This window comes from Oncorhynchus keta, chromosome 8, assembly GCF_023373465.1.
Source record: "Oncorhynchus keta strain PuntledgeMale-10-30-2019 chromosome 8, Oket_V2, whole genome shotgun sequence".
In the NCBI taxonomy this organism is placed as follows: Eukaryota; Metazoa; Chordata; class Actinopteri; order Salmoniformes; family Salmonidae; genus Oncorhynchus; species Oncorhynchus keta.
This window is the reverse complement of record NC_068428.1, coordinates 31,717,811-31,740,083: the sequence shown is the minus strand read 5'-3', so window position 1 is coordinate 31,740,083 and position 22,273 is coordinate 31,717,811. Positions and strand designations below refer to the sequence as shown.

General features: G+C 46.8%; 1 protein-coding gene across 2 annotated transcripts in view; it reads right to left on the bottom strand.

Moving 5' to 3' along the window:
• Positions 1 to 717: 717 nt before the first annotated feature.
• Positions 718 to 22,273, bottom strand: part of LOC118371681 (synaptosomal-associated protein 25-A) — a 75,096-nt gene continuing 53,540 nt past the window's right edge. For both annotated transcript variants that reach the window (XM_052524017.1, XM_052524016.1), the window contains exons 7-8: positions 3,110 to 3,254; positions 718 to 2,273 (exon numbers count right to left, since the gene is read on the bottom strand). In XM_052524017.1, coding sequence (XP_052379977.1) covers positions 2,205 to 2,273; positions 3,110 to 3,254 — 214 coding nt within the window. In that variant the 3' untranslated portion in view covers positions 718 to 2,204. The remainder of the gene's footprint in view (positions 2,274 to 3,109; positions 3,255 to 22,273) is intronic.

Below are 22,273 nucleotides of genomic sequence, written 5' to 3'. Positions count from 1 at the left end.
GGGGGTGCTTTGCTGCAGGAGGGACTGGTGCACTTCACAAAATAGATGGCATCATGAGGAAGGAAAATTATGTGGATATATTGAAGCAACATCTCAAGACATCAGTCATGAAGTTAAAGCTTGGTCGCAAATGGGTCTTCCAAATGGACAATGACGCCAAGCATACTTACAAAGTTGTGACAAAATGGTCTATGGACAACAAAGTCAAGGTATTGGAGTGGCCATCACAAAGACCTGACCTCAATCCTATAGAAAAGGTCTGGGCAGTACAGAAAATGCATGTGCGAGCAAGGAGGCCTACAAACCTGACTCAGTTACACCAGCTCTGTCAGGAGGAATGGGCCAAAATTCACCAAACTTATTGTGGGAGGCTTGTGGAAGGCTATCCAAAATATTTGGCCCAAGATAAACAATTTAAAGGCAATGCTACCATATACTTATCGAGTGTATGTAAACTTCTGACCCACTGTGAATGTGATGAAAGAAATTACAGCTGAAAAAAATCCTTCTCTCTACTATTATTCTGACATTTCACATTATTAAAATAAAGTGGTGATCCATACTAACCTAAGACAGGGATTTTTTACTATGGTTGAATGTCAGGAATCGTGAAAAACTGAGTTTAAATGTATTCCGACTTCAACTGTATTAGCAACTGTTTTTCTACAGAGACAAACCATTGATTGACAAGAGAAATAAAGACCAATTAACACAGAGCACAGAGAATAGGGTTTATTACTTTTAATCAATTCAGCTAGCTACAAAATGTTCCACGACTTCACAAACGGACAGGATACAGAGGGAGTTTGAATATCACATGCGTTTTGAGGACATCAATCTCACAGTTGAATCTATTGTGTCATTCAGAGAAGGTGTTTCTTCATCATATTATTCTAACTACTCAACATCTTGGTGATTTGGTGTGCATAGCTCTAAAAGTACAGAAGCAAACAAAACTTTTGTATGTCATTTTTTGTTTCAAAACAATATTATTATTATGATATTCATTTTATTAAGTTATCATTATTATTTTACCAATAACAAACCACACGGGGAGATTAAACTAACAGGATACAGTCTTCTTATAAAAGTAAGGTCTCTCAGAAATACGCGTCTTTGCTTTACATTGCAAACAATGTGTAATTTGTTCATTTTTTCAGAGCATCCAAAATCTATGATACAACACACAACCAGTACCTCACCCTTCAGCACGTATTCCATATCTTCACTGAACTGCATATTCATTTAGAAAAAAACACATCATTTTTTGCGGTTACAGCCATATCCTCATTCTTCCATCATCATCTCTTCACGTTAAGATCATTTTGCATTATTTTACAACGATGGTCACAGTCTGTAAATATATTTTGACAGGAATAGTGGCACTATTGCAAACTTGCAGGAGAGTATGGAACGTTGAACTGTGTCCTAATACTGAGCATGCTTTTGGCAACTCTGCTACTGCCATGTTATTGTTTTTATATATTTTTAAGACAGGTTTTATGTATATGACTCTAAAATCTACCATTTGTCATGCAGAACGCACAATTCACATCACTTGGAATGCAATGTCTATTACAGCAAATCTAGTTGCACATTGTCTAAACAGTAACTCATGATAATTGCAGTGAGGGAAAGGAACCAAAGACAGTGATTGTACGTAAGTGCTTTTTGAATTTACTATCGTTTGTTATCATCTTATTTTTTTCCTCTTCTTCATTCGTCATGACAACATCAAAATAAGGAGCATGACAGCAGCTGATGGAATGACACAGTTTTACTAAGACAATACTGATATACTGAAAAGGAAAAACAGCTTGTATAGCATTCCTATTATACTTGTCATCCAGCAGTGTACCTTTATACATATATATGATATATATATAATATATACATCATATATATATATATATATATATATATATATATTTGATAAAGAGAATAAAAACTTCACAAGTGAGCTAGAGCCATCGAGTCAGCACTATATACAACCTTTGGAAAGAATGACACGGAGTATAAGAAATACTTTTGTTTACGAGGACAATCATTGAAAAAGCGAGACAGACAATACACATAACAACATTTACAATGGGGGGAGGTGATATGTGCATGTGTGCAAACCTAGAAGGTAAATACCATGATAAAAGCATGTTTGCGCCTTGTGACAAACTGCGCTTGCGGGAGAAGCAACGTGCTCCGGGAGCTTAGCCACTGCCCAGCATCTTTGTGGCCCGCTGGTTGGCTTCATCAATCCTGGTCTTGTTGGAATCAGCCTGGACAAAGAAAGGGAGAGAAAGAGAGAGCGAGAGAAAGAGGAACATTAGTTATTTGTGGTTCTGTTTTGCAGATAATAACATTTTGACATGTGAGGCTAATGACTCTTGTTTGTCATGTGAAGTAAAAAATATTCGGACAACTCTAAATAATAGCAGATAGACAATAGAGGACCAATAGTGGACCAATAGAGGATCAAAAGAGGACCAATAGAGGACCAATAGAGGATCAATAGAGGCCCAATAGAGGACCAACAGAGGATCAATAGAGGACCAATAGAGGACCAATAGAGGACCAATAGAGGATCAATAGAGGACCAATAGAGGATCAATAGAGGACCAATAGAGGATCAATAGAGGATCAATAGAGGACCAATAGAGGATCAATAGAGGACCAATAGAGGATCAATAGAGGACCAATAGAGGATCAATAGAGGATCAATAGATGACCAATAGAGGATCAATAGAGGACCAATAGAGGATCAATAGAGGACCAATAGAGGATCAATAGATGACCAATAGAGGATCAATAGAGGACCAATGGAGGACCAATAGAGGATCAATAGAGGATCAAAAGAGGACCAATAGAGGACCAATAGAGGATCAATAGAGGACCAATAGAGGACCAATAGAGGATCAATAGAGGACCAATAGAGGACCAATAGAGGATCAATAGAGGATCAATAGATGACCAATAGAGGATCAATAGAGGACCAATGGAGGACCAATAGAGGATCAATAGAGGATCAATAGAGGACAAATAGAGGATCAATAGAGGATCAAAAGAGGACCAATAGAGGACCAATAGAGGACCAGCAGAGGACCACCAGCAGTACCTTCTCCATGATCCTGTCGATCTGGCGATTCTGGGTGTCGATCTCGTTGCCCATATCCAGGGCCATGTGGCGCAGGTTACCGATGATGCCTCCCACCTGCTCCAGGTTCTCATCCATCTCATTTTCCCTGGCATCATCTGTTACCCTGTGGAAGAAAAACACACCTGGTCAAGGAACTGAATTGAAGCTCATACACACACACACACACACATGCACACACACACACATGCACACACACGCACACACACGCACACACACACGCACACACACATGTTGGTTTAACAATAGAGTTTATAAAGGTAGTGTCCCATCCTTTCCTGTACAGAATTCACCTTTGATTTCCCCTGCTCCTGAGAACCTGAGAACCCCAGCCTATATCAGGATATCCCTGGACCCTACAGCTCCCCAACTCTATATATCAGGATATCCCTGGTCCTTACAGCTCCCCAACTCTATATATCAGGATATCCCTGGACCCTACAGCTCCCCCAACTCAAAAATCAGGATATCCCTGGACCCTACAGCTCCCCCAACTCTATATAACAGGATATCCCTGGACCCTACAGCTCCCCAACTCTATATAACAGGATATCCCTGGTCCCTACACCTCCCCAACTCTATATAACAGGATATCCCTGGTCCCTACAGCTCCCCAACTCTATATACCAGGATATCCCTGGTCCCTACAGCTCCCCAACTCTATATACCAGGATATCCCTGGTCCCTACAGCTCCCCAACTCTATATAACAGGATATCCCTGGTCCCTACAGCTCCCCAACTCTATATAACAGGATATCCCTGGACCCTACAGCTCCCCAACTCTATATACCAGGATATCCCTGGTCCCTACAGCTCCCCAACTCTATATAACAGGATATCCCTGGACCCTACAGCTCCCACAACTCCATATACCAGGATATCCCTGGTCCCTACAGCTCGCTCCCCAACTCTATATACCAGGATATCCCTGGTCCTTACAGCTCCCCAACTCTATATACCAGGATATCCCTGGTCCCTACAGCTCCCCAACTCTATATAACAGGATATCCCTGGTCCCTACAGCTCCCCAACTCTATATATCAGGATATCCCTGGTCCCTACAGCTCCCACAACTCTATATAACAGAATATCCCTGGACCCTACAGCTCCATCAACTCTATATCAGGATATCCCTGGTCCCTACAGCTCCCCAACTCTATATATCAGGATATCCCTGGTCCCTACAGCTCCCCAACTCTATATATCAGGATATCCCTGGTCCCTACAGCTCCCCAACTCTATATATCAGGATATCCCTGGTCCCTACAGCTCCCCAACTCTATATATCAGGATATCCCTGGTCCTTACAGCTCCCCAACTCTATATACCAGGATATCCCTGGTCCCTACAGCTCCCCAACTCTATATAACAGGATATCCCCGGTCCCTACAGCTCCCCAACTCTATATAACAGGATATCCCTGGACCCTACAGCTCCCACAACTCTATATACCAGGATATCCCTGGTCCCTACAGCTCCCCAACTCTATATAACAGGATATCCCTGGTCCCTACAGCTCGCTCCCCAACTCTATATACCAGGATATCCCTGGTCCTTACAGCTACCCAACTCTATATACCAGGATATCCCTGGTCTCTACAGCTCCCCAACTCTATATAACAGGATATCCCTGGTCCCTACAGTTCCCCAACTCTATATATCAGGATATCCCTGGTCCCTACAGCTCCCACAACTCTATATAACAGAATATCCCTGGACCCTACAGCTCCCTCAACTCTATATCAGGATATCCCTGGTCCCTACAGTTCCCTCAACTCTATATCAGGATATCCCTGGTCCCTACAGCTCCCCAACTCTATATATCAGGATATCCCTGGTCCCTACAGCTCCCCAATTCTATATATCAGGATATCCCTGGTCCCTACAGCTCCCCAACTCTATATATCAGGATATCCCTGGTCCCTACAGCTCCCCAACTCTATATATCAGGATATCCCTGGTCCTTACAGCTCCCCAACTCTATATACCAGGATATCCCTGGTCCCTAAAGCTCCCCAACTCTATATACCAGGATATCCCTGGTCCCTACAGCTCCCCAACTCTATATAACAGGATATCCCTGGTCCCTACAGTTCCCCAACTTTATATTTCAGGATATCCCTGGTCCCTACAGCTCCCCAACTCTATATATCAGGATATCCCTGGTCCTTACAGCTCCCCAACTCTATATACCAGGATATCCCTGGTCCCTACAGCTCCCCAACTCTATATAACAGGATATCCCTGGACCCTACAGCTCCCCAACTTTATATATCAGGATATCCCTGGTCCCTACAGCTCCCCAACTCTATATAACAGGATATCCCTGGACCCTACAGCTCCCCAACTCTATATACCAGGATATCCCTGGTCCTTACAGCTCCCCAACTCTATTTATCAGGATATCCCTGGTCCCTACAGCTCCCCAACTCTATATACCAGGATATCCCTGGTCCCTACAGCTCCCCAACTCTATATAACAGGATATCCCTGGACCCTACAGCTCCCCAACTCTATATATCAGGATATCCCTGGTCCTTACAGCTCCCCAACTCTATATAACAGGATATCCATGGACCCTACAGCTCCCCAACACTATATATCAGGATATCCCTGGTCCTTACAGCTCCCCAACTCTATATAACAGGATATCACTGGTCCCTACAGCTCCCCAACTCTATATATCAGGATATCCCTGGACCCTACAGCTCCCCAACTCTATATATCAGGATATCCCTGGTCCCTACAGCTCCCCAACTCTATATAACAGGATATCCATGGACCCTACAGCTCCCCAACACTATATATCAGGATATCCCTGGTCCCTACAGCTCCCCAACTCTATATACAGGATATCCCTGGTCCCTACAGCTCCCCCCAACTCTATATATCAGGATATCCCTGGTCCTTACAGCTCCCAACTCTATATACCAGGATATCCCTGGTCCCTACAGCTCCCCAACTCTATATAACAGGATATCCCTGGTCCCTACAGCTCCCCAACTCTATATATCAGGATATCCCTGGTCCCTACAGCTCCCCAACTCTATATAACAGAATATCCCTGGACCCTACAGCTCCCCAACTCTATATCAGGATATCCCTGGACCTACAGTTCCCCAACTCTATATCAGGATATCCCTGGTCCCTACAGCTCCCCAACTCTATATATCAGGATATCCTTGGACCCTACAGCTCCCAACTCTATATATCAGGATATCCCTGGTCCCTACAGCTCCCCAACTCTAACTCTATATATCAGGATATCCCTGGTCCCTACAGCTCCCCAACTCTATATAACAGGATATCCCTGGTCCCTACAGCTCCCCAACTCTATATACCAGGATATCCCTGGTCCCTACAGCTCCCCAACTCTATATAACAGGATATCCCTGGTCCCTACAGCTCCCCAACTCTATATAACAGGATATCCCTGGACCCTACAGCTCCCACAACTCTATATACCAGGATATCCCTGGTCCCTACAGCTCCCCAACTCTATATAACAGGATATCCCTGGTCCCTACAGCTCGCTCCCCAACTCTATATACCAGGATATCCCTGGTCCTTACAGCTCCCCAACTCTATATACCAGGATATCCCTGGTCTCTACAGCTCCCCAACTCTATATAACAGGATATCCCTGGTCCCTACAGCTCCCCAACTCTATATATCAGGATATCCCTGGTCCCTACAGCTCCCACAACTCTATATAACAGAATATCCCTGGACCCTACAGTTCCCTCAACTCTATATCAGGATATCCCTGGTCCCTACAGCTCCCAACTCTATATATCAGGATATCCCTGGTCCCTACAGCTCCCCAACTCTATATATCAGGATATCCCTGGTCCCTACAGCTCCCCAACTCTATATATCAGGATATCCCTGGTCCCTACAGCTCCCTCAACTCTATATATCAGGATATCCCTGGTCCTTACAGCTCCCCAACTCTATATACCAGGATATCCCTGGTCCCTAAAGCTCCCCAACTCTATATACCAGGATATCCCTGGTCCCTACAGCTCCCCAACTCTATATAACAGGATATCCCTGGTCCCTACAGTTCCCCAACTCTATATTTCAGGATATCCCTGGTCCCTACAGCTCCCCAACTCTATATATCAGGATATCCCTGGTCCTTACAGCTCCCAACTCTATATACCAGGATATCCCTGGTCCCTACAGCTCCCCAACTCTATATAACAGGATATCCCTGGTCCCTACAGCTCCCCAACTTTATATATCAGGATATCCCTGGTCCCTACAGCTCCCCAACTCTATATAACAGGATATCCTGGTCCCTACAGCTCCCCAACTCTATATACCAGGATATCCCTGGTCCTTACAGCTCCCCAACTCTATATCAGGATATCCCTGGTCCCTACAGCTCCCCAACTCTATATACCAGGATATCCCTGGTCCCTACAGCTCCCCAACTCTATATAACAGGATATCCCTGGACCCTACAGCTCCCCAACTCTATATATCAGGATATCCCTGGTCCTTACAGCTCCCCAACTCTATATAACAGGACATCCATGGACCCTACAGCTCCCCAACTCTATATATCAGGATATCCCTGGTCCTTACAGCTCCCCAACTCTATATAACAGGATATCACTGGTCCCTACAGCTCCCCAACTCTATATATAAGGATATCCCTGGACCCTACAGCTCCCCAACTCCTATATACCAGGATATCCCTGGTCCCTACAGCTACACAACTCTATATATCAGGATATCCCTGGTCCTTACAGCTCCCCAACTCTATATACCAGGATATCCCTGGTCCCTACAGCTCCCCAACTCTATATAACAGGATATCCCTGGACCCTACAGCTCCCCAACTCTATATACCAGGATATCCCTGGTCCCTACAGCTCCCCAACTCTATATAACAGGATATCCCTGGACCCTACAGCTCCCCAACTCTATATATCAGGATATCCCTGGTCCTTACAGCTCCCCAACTCTATATACCAGGATATCCCTGGTCCCTACAGCTCCCCAACTCTATATAACAGGATATCCCTGGTCCCTACAGCTCCCCAACTCTATATAACAGGATATCCCTGGTCCCTACAGCTCCCCAACTCTATATACCAGGATATCCCTGGTCCCTACAGCTCCCCAACTCTATATAACAGGATATCCCTGGTCCCTACAGCTCCCCAACTCTATATAACAGGATATCCCTGGTCCCTACAGCTCCCCAACTCTATATAACAGGATATCCCTGGACCCTACAGCTCCCACAACTCTATATACCAGGATATCCCTGGTCCCTACAGCTCCCCAACTCTATATAACAGGATATCCCTGGACCCTACAGCTCGCTCCCCAACTCTATATCCCAGGATATCCCTGGTCCTTACAGCTCCCCAACTCTATATACCAGGATATCCCTGGTCCCTACAGCTCCCCAACTCTATATAACAGGATATCCCTGGTCCCTACAGCTCCCCAACTCTATATAACAGGATATCCCTGGACCCTACAGCTCCCTCAACTCTATATCAGGATATCCCTGGTCCCTACAGCTCCCACAACTCTATATAACAGAATATCCCTGGACCCTACAGCTCCCTCAACTCTATATCAGGATATCACTGGTCCCTACAGTTCCCTCAACTCTATATCAGGATATCCCTGGTCCCTACAGCTCCCACAACTCTATATAACAGAATATCCCTGGACCCTACAGCTCCCTCAACTCTATATCAGGATATCACTGGTCCCTACAGTTCCCTCAACTCTATATCAGGATATCCCTGGTCCCTACAGCTCCCACAACTCTATATAACATGATATCACTAGTCCCTACAGCTCCCCAACTCTATATCAGGATATCCTTGGCCCCTACAGCTCCCCAACTCTATATAACAGGATATCCCTGGTCCCTACAGCTCCCTCAACTCTATATAACAGGATATCCCTGGTCCCTACAGCTCCCACAACTCTATATAACAGGATATCCCTGGTCCCTACAGCTCCCCAACTCTATATAACAGGATATCCCTGGTCCCTACAGTTCCCTCAACTCTATATCAGGATATCCTGGTCCCTACAGCTCCCAACTCTATATATCAGGATATCCCTGGTCCCTACAGCTCCCCAATTCTATATATCAGGATATCCCTGGTCCCTACATCTCCCCAACTCTATATATCAGGATATCCCTGGTCCCTACAGCTCCCCAACTCTATATATCAGGATATCCCTGGTCCTTACAGCTCCCAACTCTATATACCAGGATATCCCTGGTCCCTAAAGCTCCCCAACTCTATATACCAGGATATCCCTGGTCCCTACAGCTCCCCAACTCTATATAACAGGATATCCCTGGTCCCTACAGTTCCCCAACTTTATATTTCAGGATATCCCTGGTCCCTACAGCTCACCAACTCTATATATCAGGATATCCCTGGTCCTTACAGCTCCCAACTCTATATACCAGGATATCCCTGGTCCCTACAGCTCCCCAACTCTATATAACAGGATATCCCTGGACCCTACAGCTCCCCAACTTTATATATCAGGATATCCCTGGTCCTTACAGCTCCCAACTCTATATACCAGGATATCCCTGGTCCCTAAAAAGCTCCCCAACTCTATATACCAGGATATCACTAGTCCCTACAGCTCCCCAACTCTATATCAGGATATCCTTGGCCCTACAGCTCCCACAACTCTATATAACATGATATCACTAGTCCCTACAGCTCCCCAACTCTATATCAGGATATCCTTGGCCCCTACAGCTCCCCAACTCTATATAACAGGATATCCCTGGTCCCTACAGCTCCCTCAACTCTATATCAGGATATCCCTGGTCCCTACAGCTCCCACAACGCTATATAACAGGATATCCCTGGTCCCTACAGCTCCCACAACGCTATATAACAGGATATCCCTGGTCCCTACAGTTCCCTCAACTCTATATCAGGATATCCCTGGTCCCTACAGCTCCCCAACTCTATATATCAGGATATCCCTGGTCCCTACAGCTCCCCAATTCTATATATCAGGATATCCCTGGTCCCTACAGCTCCCCAACTCTATATATCAGGATATCCCTGGTCCCTACAGCTCCCCAACTCTATATATCAGGATATCCCTGGTCCTTACAGCTCCCCAACTCTATATACCAGGATATCCCTGGTCCCTAAAGCTCCCCAACTCTATATACCAGGATATCCCTGGTCCCTACAGCTCCCCAACTCTATATAACAGGATATCCCTGGTCCCTACAGTTCCCCAACTTTATATTTCAGGATATCCCTGGTCCCTACAGCTCCCCAACTCTATATATCAGGATATCCCTGGTCCTTACAGCTCCCCAACTCTATATACACAGGATATCCCTGGTCCCTACAGCTCCCCAACTCTATATACCAGGATATCCCTGGTCCCTACAGCTCCCCAACTCTATATAACAGGATATCCCTGGTCCCTACAGCTCCCACAACTCTATATAACAGAATATCCTGGACCCTACAGCTCCATTAACTCTATATCAGGATATCCCTGGTCCTACAGCTCCCCAACTCTATATATCAGGATATCCCTGGTCCCTACAGCTCCCCAACTCTATATATCAGGATATCCCTGGTCCCTACAGCTCCCCAACTCTATATATCAGGATATCCCTGGTCCCTACAGCTCCCCAACTCTATATATCAGGATATCCCTGGTCCTTACAGCTCCCCAACTCTATATACCAGGATATCCCTGGTCCCTACAGCTCCCCAACTCTATATAACAGGATATCCCGGTCCCTACAGCTCCCCAACTCTATATAACAGGATATCCCTGGACCCTACAGCTCCCACAACTCTATATACCAGGATATCCCTGGTCCCTACAGCTCCCCAACTCTATATAACAGGATATCCCTGGTCCCTACAGCTCGCTCCCCAACTCTATATACCAGGATATCCCTGGTCCTTACAGCTACCCAACTCTATATACCAGGATATCCCTGGTCTCTACAGCTCCCCAACTCTATATAACAGGATATCCCTGGTCCCTACAGTTCCCCAACTCTATATATCAGGATATCCCTGGTCCCTACAGCTCCCACAACTCTATATAACAGAATATCCCTGGACCCTACAGCTCCCTCAACTCTATATCAGGATATCCCTGGTCCCTACAGTTCCCTCAACTCTATATCAGGATATCCCTGGTCCCTACAGCTCCCCAACTCTATATATCAGGATATCCCTGGTCCCTACAGCTCCCCAATTCTATATCAGGATATCCCTGGTCCCTACAGCTCCCCAACTCTATATATCAGGATATCCCTGGTCCCTACAGCTCCCCAACTCTATATATCAGGATATCCCTGGTCCTTACAGCTCCCCAACTCTATATACCAGGATATCCCTGGTCCCTAAAGCCCCAACTCTATATACCAGGATATCCCTGGTCCCTACAGCTCCCCAACTCTATATAACAGGATATCCCTGGTCCCTACAGTTCCCCAACTTTATATTTCAGGATATCCCTGGTCCCTACAGCTCCCCAACTCTATATATCAGGATATCCCTGGTCCTTACAGCTCCCCAACTCTATATACCAGGATATCCCTGGTCCCTACAGCTCCCCAACTCTATATAACAGGATATCCCTGGACCCTACAGCTCCCCAACTCTTATATATCAGGATATCCCTGGTCCCTACAGCTCCCCAACTCTATATAACAGGATATCCCTGGACCCTACAGCTCCCCAACTCTTTATACAGGATATCCCTGGTCCTTACAGCTCCCCAACTCTATTTATCAGGATATCCCTGGTCCCTACAGCTCCCCAACTCTATATACCAGGATATCCCTGGTCCCCTACAGCTCCCCAACTCTATATAACAGGATATCCCTGGACCTACAGCTCCCCAACTCTATATATCAGGATATCCCTGGTCCTTACAGCTCCCCAACTCTATATAACAGGATATCCATGGACCCTACAGCTCCCCAACTCTATATATCAGGATATCCCTGGTCCTTACAGCTCCCCAACTCTATATAACAGGATATCACTGGTCCCTACAGCTCCCCAACTCTATATATCAGGATATCCCTGGACCCTACAGCTCCCCAACTCTATATACCAGGATATCCCTGGTCCCTACAGCTCCCCAACTCTATATACCAGGATATCCCTGGTCCCTACAGCTCCCCAACTCTATATACAGGATATCCCTGGTCCCTACAGCTCCCAACTCTATATAACAGGATATCCCTGGTCCCTACAGCTCCCCAACTCTATATAACAGGATATCCCTGGACCCTACAGCTCCCCAACTCTATATACCAGGATATCCCTGGTCCCTACAGCTCCCCAACTCTATATAACAGGATATCCCTGGTCCCTACAGCTCCCCCCAACTCTATATACCAGGATATCCCTGGTCCCTACAGCTCCCCAACTCTATATACCAGGATATCCCTGGTCTCTACAGCTCCCTCTATATAACAGGATATCCCTGGTCCCTACAGCTCCCCAACTCTATATATCAGGATATCCCTGGTCCCTACAGCTCCCACAACTCTATATAACATGATATCACTAGTCCCTACAGCTCCCTCAACTCTATATCAGGATATCCCTGGTCCCTACAGATCCCCAACTCTATATATCAGGATATCCCTGGTCCCTACAGCTCCCCAACTCTATATATCAGGATATCCCTGGTCCCTACAGCTCCCCAACTCTATATATCAGGATATCCCTGGTCCCTACAGCTCCCCAACTCTATATATCAGGATATCCCTGGTCCCTACAGCTCCCCAACTCTATATATCAGGATATCCCTGGTCCTTACAGCTCCCCAACTCTATATACCAGGATATCCCTGGTCCCTAAAGCTCCCCAACTCTATATACCAGGATATCCCTGGTCCCTACAGCTCCCCAACTCTATATAACAGGATATCCCTGGTCCCTACAGTTCCCCAACTCTATATTTCAGGATATCCCTGGTCCCTACAGCTCCCCAACTCTATATATCAGGATATCCCTGGTCCCTACAGCTCCCCAACTCTATATACCAGGATATCCCTGGTCCCTACAGCTCCCCAACTCTATATAACAGGATATCCCTGGACCCTACAGCTCCCCAACTTTATATATCAGGATATCCCTGGTCCCTACAGCTCCCCAACTCTATATAACAGGATATCCCTGGACCCTACAGCTCCCCAACTCTATATAACAGGATATCCCTGGTCCCTACACCTCCCCAACTCTATATAACAGGATATCCCTGGTCCCTACAGCTCCCCAACTCTATATACCAGAATATCCCTGGTCCCTACAGCTCCCCAACTCTATATAACAGGATATCCCTGGACCCTACAGCTCCCCAACTCTATATATCAGGATATCCCTGGTCCTTACAGCTCCCCAACTCTATATAACAGGATATCCATGGACCCTACAGCTCCCCAACACTATATACCAGGATATCCCTGGTCCTTACAGCTCCCCAACTCTATATATCAGGATATCCCTGGTCCTTACAGCTCCCCAACTCTATATATCAGGATATCCCTGGTCCTTACAGCTCCCCAACTCTATATACCAGGATATCCCTGGTCCCTACAGCTCCCCAACTCTATATACCAGGATATCCTGGTCCTACAGTCCCTCAACTCTATATAACAGGATATCCCTGGACCCTACAGCTCCCACAACTCCATATACCAGGATATCCCTGGTCCCTACAGCTCGCTCCCCACTCTATATACCAGGATATCCTGGTCCTTGCAGCTCCCCAACTCTATATACCAGGATATCCCTGGTCCCTACAGCTCCCCAACTCTATATAACAGGATATCCCTGGTCCCTACAGCTCCCCAACTCTATATATCAGGATATCCCTGGTCCCTACAGCTCCCACAACTCTATATAACAGGATATCCCTGGTCCCTACAGCTCCCCAACTCTATATAACAGGATATCCCTGGACCCTACAGCTCCCTCAACTCTATATCAGGATATCCCTGGTCCCTACAGCTCCCCAACTCTATATATCAGGATATCCCTGGTCCTACAGCTCCCCAACTCTATATATCAGGATATCCCTGGTCCCTACAGCTCCCCAACTCTATATAACAGGATATCCCTGGTCCCTACAGCTCCCCAACTCTATATATCAGGATATCCCTGGTCCTACAGCTCTATATAACCCAACTCCCCAACTCTATATATCAGGATATCCCTGGTCCCTACAGCTCCCCAACTCTATATACCAGGATATCCCTGGGTCCCTACAGCTCCCCAACTCTATATACCAGGATATCCCTGGTCCCTACAGCTCCCCAACTCTATATACAGGATATCCCTGGTCCCTACAGCTCCCCAACTCTATATAACAGGATATCCCTGGTCCCTACAGCTCCCCAACTCTATATAACAGGATATCCCTGGACCTACAGCTCCCCAACTCTATATAACCAGGATATCCCTGGTCCCTACAGCTCCCCAACTCTATATAACAGGATATCCCTGGTCCCTACAGCTCCCCAACTCTATATACCAGGATATCCCTGGTCCTTACAGCTCCCCAACTCTATATACCAGGATATCCCTGGTCCCTACAGCTCCCCAACTCTATATAACAGGATATCCCTGGTCCCTACAGCTCCCCAACTCTATATATCAGGATATCCCTGGTCCCTACAGCTCCCACAACTCTATATAACAGAATATCCCTGGACCCTACAGCTCCCTCAACTCTATATCAGGATATCCCTGGTCCCTACAGTTCCCTCAACTCTATATCAGGATATCCCTGGTCCCTACAGCTCCCCAACTCTATATATCAGGATATCCCTGGTCCCTACAGCTCCCCAACTCTATATATCAGGATATCCCTGGTCCCTACAGCTCCCCAACTCTATATATCAGGATATCCCTGGTCCCTACAGCTCCCCAACTCTATATATCAGGATATCCCTGGTCCCTACAGCTCCCCAACTCTATATATCAGGATATCCCTGGTCCCTACAGCTCCCCAACTCTATATATCAGGATATCCCTGGTCCCTACAGCTCCCCAACTCTATATAACAGGATATCCCTGGTCCCTACAGTTCCCAACTTTATATTTCAGGATATCCTGGTCCCTACAGCTCCCCAACTCTATATATCAGGATATCCCTGGTCCTTACAGCTCCCCAACTCTATATACCAGGATATCCCTGGTCCCTACAGCTCCCCAACTCTATATAACAGGATATCCCTGGACCCTACAGCTCCCCAACTTTATATATCAGGATATCCCTGGTCCCTACAGCTCCCCAACTCTATATAACAGGATATCCCTGGACCCTACAGCTCCCCAACTCTATATACCAGGATATCCCTGGTCCTTACAGCTCCCCAACTCTATTTATCAGGATATCCCTGGTCCCTACAGCTCCCCAACTCTATATACCAGGATATCCCTGGTCCCTACAGCTCCCCAACTCTATATAACAGGATATCCCTGGACCCTACAGCTCCCCAACTCTATATATCAGGATATCCCTGGTCCTTACAGCTCCCCAACTCTATATAACAGGATATCCATGGACCCTGCTCCCCAACACTATATATCAGGATATCCCTGGTCCTTACAGCTCCCCAACTCTATATAACAGGATATCACTGGTCCCTACAGCTCCCCAACTCTATATATCAGGATATCCCTGGTCCCTACAGCTCCCCAACTCTATATACCAGGATATCCCTGGTCCCTACAGCTCCCCAACTCTATATACCAGGATATCCCTGGTCCCTACAGCTCCCCAACTCTATATAACAGGATATCCCTGGACCCTACAGCTCCCCAACTCCATATACCAGGATATCCCTGGTCCTATAACTCTATATAACAGGATATCCCTGGTCCTTACAGCTCCCCAACTCTATATACCAGGATATCCCTGGTCCCTACAGCTCCCCAACTCTATATAACAGGATATCCCTGGTCCCTACAGCTCCCCAACTCTATATATCAGGATATCCCTGGTCCCTACAGCTCCCCAACTCTATATAACAGGATATCCCTGGACCCTACAGCTCCTCAACTCTATATCAGGATATCCCTGGTCCCTACAGTTCCTCAACTCTATATCAGGATATCCCTGGTCCCTACAGCTCCCCAACTCTATATATCAGGATATCCTTGGTCCCTACAGCTCCCCAACTCTATATATCAGGATATCCCTGGTCCCTACAGCTCCCCCAACTCTAGGGATATCCCTGGTCCCTACAGCTCCCCAACTCTATATACAGGATATCCCTGGTCCTTACAGCTCCCAACTCTATATACCAGGATATCCCTGGTCCCTACAGCTCCCCAACTCTATATAACAGGATATCCCGGTCCCTACAGCTCCCCAACTCTATATAACAGGATATCCCTGGACCTACAGCTCCCCAACTCTATATACCAGGATATCCCTGGTCCCTACAGCTCCCCAACTCTATATAACAGGATATCCCTGGTCCCTACAGCTCGCTCCCCAACTCTATATACCAGGATATCCCTGGTCCTTACAGCTCCCCAACTCTATATACCAGGATATCCCTGGTCTCTACAGCTCCCCAACTCTATATAACAGGATATCCCTGGTCCCTACAGCTCCCCAACTCTATATATCAGGATATCCCTGGTCCCTACAGCTCCCACAACTCTATATAACAGAATATCCCTGGACCCTACAGTTCCCTCAACTCTATATCAGGATATCCCTGGTCCCTACAGCTCCCCAACTCTATATATCAGGATATCCCTGGTCCCTACAGCTCCCCAATTCTATATATCAGGATATCCCTGGTCCCTACAGCTCCCCAACTCTATATAACAGGATATCCCTGGTCCCTACAGCTCCCCAACTCTATATATCAGCCCTGGTCCTTACAACCCCAACTCTATATACCAGGATATCCCTGGTCCCTAAAGTCCCCAACTCTATATACAGGATATCCCTGGTCCCTACAGCTCCCCAACTCTATATAACAGGATATCCTGGTCCCTACAGTTCCCAACTTTATATTTCAGGATATCCCTGGTCCCTACAGCTCCCCAACTCTATATATCAGGATATCCCTGGTCCTTACAGCTCCCCAACTCTATATACCAGGATATCCCTGGTCCCTACAGCTCCCCAACTCTATATAACAGGATATCCCTGGACCCTACAGCTCCCCAACTTTATATATCAGGATATCCCTGGTCCCTACAGCTCCCCAACTCTCTATAACAGGATATCCCTGGACCCTACAGCTCCCCAACTCTATATACCAGGATATCCCTGGTCCTTACAGCTCCCCAACTGTATTTATCAGGATATCCCTGGTCCCTACAGCTCCCCAACTCTATATACCAGGATATCCTGGTCCCTACAGCTCCCCAACTCTATATAACAGGATATCCCTGGACCCTACAGCTCCCCAACTCTATATATCAGGATATCCCTGGTCCTTACAGCTCCCCAACTCTATCAGGACATCCATGGACCCTACAGCTCCCCAACTCTATATATCAGGATATCCCTGGTCCTTACAGCTCCCCAACTCTATATAACAGGATATCACTGGTCCTTACAGCTCCCAACTCTATATATAAGGATATCCCTGGACCCTACAGCTCCCCAACTCTATATACCAGGATATCCCTGGTCCCTACAGCTCCCCAACTCTATATACCAGGATATCCCTGGTCCCTACAGCTCCCCAACTCTATATAACAGGATATCCCTGGACCCTACAGCTCCCACAACTCTATATATCAGGATATCCCTGGTCCTTACAGCTCCCCAACTCTATATACCAGGATATCCCTGGTCCCTACAGCTCCCCAACTCTATATAACAGGATATCCCTGGACCCTACAGCTCCCCAACTCTATATACCAGGATATCCCTGGTCCTACAGCTCCCCAACTCTATATAACAGGATATCCCTGGACCCTACAGCTCCCACAACTCTATATATACAGGATATCCCTGGTCCTTACAGCTCCCCAACTCTATATACCAGGATATCCCTGGTCCCTACAGCTCCCCAACTCTATATAACAGGATATCCCTGGTCCCTACAGCTCCCCAACTCTATATAACAGGATATCCCTGGTCCCTACAGCTCCCCAACTCTATATACCAGGATATCCCTGGTCCTACAGCTCCCCAACTCTATATAACAGGATATCCCTGGTCCTGGCTCCCCAACTCTATATAACAGGATATCCCTGGACCCTACAGCTCCCCAACTCTATATACAGGGATATCCCTGGTCCCTACAGCTCCCCAACTCTATATAACAGGATATCCCTGGACCCTACAGCTCGCTCCCCAACTCTATATCCCAGGATATCCCTGGTCCTTACAGCTCCCCAACTCTATATACCAGGATATCCCTGGTCCCTACAGCTCCCCAACTCTATATAACAGGATATCCCTGGTCCCTACAGCTCCCCAACTCTATATAACAGGATATCCCTGGACCCTACAGCTCCCTCAACTCTATATCAGGATATCCCTGGTCCCTACAGCTCCCACAACTCTATATAAAAGAATATCCCTGGACCCTACAGCTCCCTCAACTCTATATCAGGATATCACTGGTCCCTAACCCTCAACTCTATATCAGGATATCCCTGGTCCCTACAGCTCCCCAACTCTATATAACAGAATATCCCTGGACCCTACAGCTCCTCAACTCTATATCAGGATATCACTGGTCCTACAGTTCCCTCAACTCTATATCAGGATATCCCTGGTCCCTACAGCTCCCACAACTCTATATAACATGATATCACTAGTCTCTACAGCTCCCCAACTCTATATCAGGATATCCTTGGCCCCTACAGCTCCCCAACTCTATATAACAGGATATCCCTGGTCCCTACAGCTCCCTCAACTCTATATCAGGATATCCCTGGTCCCTACAGCTCCCACAACTCTATATAACAGGATATCCCTGGTCCCTACAGCTCCTAAACGCTATATAACAGGATATCCTGGTCCCTACAGTTCCCCAACTCTATATCAGGATATCCCTGGTCCCTACAGCTCCCCAACTCTATATATCAGGATATCCCTGGTCCCTAAATTCTATATATCAGGATATCCCTGGTCCCTACATCTCCCCAACTCTATATATCAGGATATCCCTGGTCCCTACAGCTCCCCAACTCTATATATCAGGATATCCCTGGTCCTTACAGCTCCCCAACTCTATATACCAGGATATCCCTGGTCCTAAAGCTCCCCAACTCTATATAGGATATCCCTGGTCCCTACAGCTCCCCAACTCTATATAACAGGATATCCCTGGTCCCTACAGTTCCCCAACTTTATATTTCAGGATATCCCTGGTCCTACAGCTCACCAACTCTATATATCAGGATATCCCTGGTCCTTACAGCTCCCCAACTCTATATACCAGGATATCCCTGGTCCCTACAGCTCCCCAACTCTATATAACAGGATATCCCTGGACCCTACAGCTCCCCAACTTTATATATCAGGATATCCCTGGTCCTACAGCTCCCCAACTCTATATACCAGGATATCCCTGGTCCCTAAAGCTCCCCAACTCTATATACCAGGATATCACTGGTCCCTACAGCTCCCCAACTCTATATCAGGATATCCTTGGCCCCTACAGCTCCCACAACTCTATATAACATGATATCACTAGTCCTACAGCTCCCCAACTCTATATCAGGATATCCTTGGCCTACAGCTCCCCAACTCTATATAACAGGATATCCCTGGTCCTACAGCTCCCTCAACTCTATATCAGGATATCCCTGGTCCCTACAGCTCCCCAACGCTATATAACAGGATATCCCTGGTCCCTACAGCTCCCAACTATATATAACAGGATATCCCTGGTCCCTACAGTTCCCTCAACTCTATATCAGGATATCCCTGGTCCCTACAGCTCCCAACTCTATATATCAGGATATCCCTGGTCCCTACAGCTCCCAATTCTATATATCAGGATATCCCTGGTCCCTACAGCTCCCCAACTCTATATATCAGGATATCCCTGGTCCCTACAGCTCCCCAACTCTATATATCAGGATATCCCTGGTTCTTACAGCTCCCCAACTCTATATACCAGGATATCCCTGGTCCCTAAAGCTCCCCAACTCTATATACCAGGATATCCCTGGTCCCTACAGCTCCCCAACTCTATATAACAGGATATCCCTGGTCCCTACAGTTCCCCAACTTTATATTTCAGGATATCCCTGGTCCCTACAGCTCCCCAACTCTATATATCAGGATATCCCTGGTCCTTACAGCTCCCCAACTCTATATACCAGGATATCCCTGGTCCCTACAGCTCCCAACTCTATATAACAGAATATCCCTGGACCCTACAGCTCCCCAACTTTATATATCAGGATATCCCTGGTCCCTACAGCTCCCCAACTCTATATAACAGGATATCCCTGGACCCTACAGCTCCCCAACTCTATATACCAGGATATCCCTGGTCCTTACAGCTCCCCAACTCTATTTATCAGGATATCCCTGGTCCCTACAGCTCCCCAACTCTATATACCAGGATATCCCTGGTCCCTACAGCTCCCCAACTCTATATAACAGGATATCCCTGGACCCTACAGCTCCCCAACTCTATATATCAGGATATCCCTGGTCCTTACAGCTCCCCAACTCTATATAACAGGATATCCATGGACCCTACAGCTCCCCAACTCTATATATCAGGATATCCCTGGTCCTTACAGCTCCCCAACTCTATATAACAGGATATCACTGGTCCCTACAGCTCCCCAACTCTATATATAAGGATATCCCTGGACCCTACAGCTCCCCAACTCTATATACCAGGATATCCCTGGTCCCTACAGCTCCCCAACTCTATATACCAGGATATCCCTGGTCCCTACAGCTCCCCAACTCTATATAACAGGATATCCCTGGACCCTACAGCTCCCACAACTCTATATATCAGGATATCCCTGGTCCTTACAGCTCCCCAACTCTATATACCAGGATATCCCTGGTCCCTACAGCTCCCCAACTCTATATAACAGGATATCCCTGGACCCTACAGCTCCCCAACTCTATATACCAGGATATCCCTGGTCCCTACAGCTCCCCAACTCTATATAACAGGATATCCCTGGACCCTACAGCTCCCACAACTCTATATATCAGGATATCCCTGGTCCTTACAGCTCCCCAACTCTATATACCAGGATATCCCTGGTCCCTACAGCTCCCCAACTCTATATAACAGGATATCCCTGGTCCCTACAGCTCCCCAACTCTATATAACAGGATATCCCTGGTCCCTACAGCTCCCCAACTCTATATACCAGGATATCCCTGGTCCCTACAGCTCCCCAACTCTATATAACAGGATATCCCTGGACCCTACAGCTCCCACAACTCTATATACCAGGATATCCCTGGTCCCTACAGCTCCCCAACTCTATATCAGGATATCCTGGCCCCTACAGCTCCCACAACTCTATATAACATGATATCACTAGTCCCTACAGCTCCCCAACTCTATATATCAGGATATCCTTGGCCCTGGCTCCCCAACTCTATATAACAGGATATCCCTGGTCCCTACAGCTCCCTCAACTCTATATCAGGATATCCCTGGTCCCTACAGCTCCCACAACGCTATATAACAGGATATCCCTGGTCCCTACAGCTCCCACAACGCTATATAACAGGATATCCCTGGTCTACAGTTCCCTCAACTCTATATATCAGGATATCCCTGGTCCCTACAGCTCCCCAATTCTATATATCAGGATATCCCTGGTCCCTACAGCTCCCCAACTCTATATATCAGGATATCCCTGGTCCCTACAGCTCCCCAACTCTATATATCAGGATATCCCTGGTCCTTACAGCTCCCCAACTCTATATACCAGGATATCCCTGGTCCTAAAGCTCCCCAACTCTATATACCAGGATATCACTAGTCCCTACAGCTCCCCAACTCTATATCAGGATATCCTTGGCCCCTACAGCTCCCACAACTCTATATAACATGATATCACTAGTCCCTACAGCTCCCCAACTCTATATCAGGATATCCTTGGCCCCTACAGCTCCCCAACTCTATAT